We start from the raw sequence: 1,541 nt of genomic DNA, 5'->3' as shown, positions 1-1,541 counted from the left end.
GGAAGGCTCTTGGGTGCTCCTTCTGTGCATGCCAGAGCATCTCGGAGCCTTTTCGTGAAAAGGAAAAAAAATTGCCAATCTCACGCATGTGCAGTGAGATCGGCAAGATTTTTCCAACCTACGTCACCCAATCTTGTGCCTGGGTCGGATGACTTAGGAAGAAGAGGCGAATATGGCAGCGCCTGGACTGGAGCACCAGCATGAAGACACATGCCGGGGCGATGCAGGACCCGATAGAAGACCCATCCGGACAGATCAACTTTGCCGCAGAATTGAAGGTAAGTGCATTTTTTTATTGTTTTGGGCTTTTTTCAGTTTACTTCCTATTTAAGGGTACAGTAAGGAGACTGGTCAAGCTAGATCTGTATGGAGATCTGTATAGATCTTCAAGGTGCCAGTCATGGGGAGCTGTGCAATTCAGAGGCAGGTCTGATCCTGCGCTTGTGGCTAAATTGTATTTGCTGATGGGGAACAGGTTGTAAAAGAAAACTTGTTGCTTTGCCCTGTATGGACAAAGCACAAAGTTTAATTGAATGGTGTCTCAAAAAGCAAACAAGTATATGGGAAAAGGAAAAAGTTCTCATTATTCACTAATGAATATATCATTTGTTACTTCTTATTCAGACTAAGGTTGCATACACGTCAAGTTTCTGTTGCTGTAAACATTCTTTCAATTGACACCTAGAATGAATGAGCTCTCTTCACCTTGCTGTTTAGTCCTGTGGGGAAAGGGGAAGGACATGCAGAGGAGACACCCCACTACATCCTTTCCCTATAAGAATGTCATCCCCAGTCAGTCATTTTATTTGTTCGTCACAGCAGACCATGTTCTTGATTGTCTTGGGCGACCATTATTTGTTGTGTACATAGCCTAACAGTCATGTCCTGGGTTTTGCGCAGAATATTTATTCTTTTAAAAAGATTCTTACCTTAATCTTTGCCTTTTTCTCCCAGGAGATGCTGCTGTCACATCAAAGAGTAATACCATTTGTCCAGGTAGGCATTGTACATCTATTTATTAAACATTCTGTTTTCCCATACTTGTCAGAATTGGTAGAATATATTAAGTTAGACAATAGATATTATAGGTAATATCATTACTATCTGTGTTTCTATTTTTATTTGTACTCTTCATTACTTAATATATACCGATATGTTTTGTTTGTAATGATACCAGTCACTGTCTCAAGCTCCCCTGAGGAAGCCAATTAGCGAAATGCATCTGCATCAAGGGATTTATGAAAAGGTTGCTAACTGCATCAAGCATATTACTTCAGGAGGACTCTTTATGAGACCCTGCATATACATGCAGAAGAAAATGTAGAGCTAAAAATATCTGTTTGTTTTTGTATCCCACTCATGCCTGCCCATATAACGATGAGGCAAGGGACTTTAACTATTTTGTAACATTTTGTGAAACTAACAATTGCTTGATAACTACCGTATTTTCCGGCGTACAAGACGACTTTTTAACCCCCGAAAAATCTATGACAAAGTCAGGGGTCGTCTTGTACGCCGGGTACCAGTACTTACCTGCAGCG

The 1,541-nt window shown here is 40.8% G+C and overlaps 1 protein-coding gene across 1 annotated transcript in view; it reads left to right on the top strand.

The window, feature by feature from the left end:
- Positions 1–1,541, top strand: part of PPP4R3B (protein phosphatase 4 regulatory subunit 3B) — a 29,430-nt gene that overhangs the window by 19,248 nt on the left and 8,641 nt on the right. The window contains 1 exon segment of the mRNA XM_072409505.1: positions 955–996. Within this exon segment, the coding sequence (XP_072265606.1) occupies positions 955–996 (42 nt within the window).

Source organism: Pyxicephalus adspersus, chromosome 4 (genome assembly GCF_032062135.1).
Source record: "Pyxicephalus adspersus chromosome 4, UCB_Pads_2.0, whole genome shotgun sequence".
NCBI classification, from domain to species: Eukaryota; Metazoa; Chordata; class Amphibia; order Anura; family Pyxicephalidae; genus Pyxicephalus; species Pyxicephalus adspersus.
Note: the sequence above shows the minus strand (reverse complement) of the source record. Positions and strands in the feature narration are given on the sequence as shown.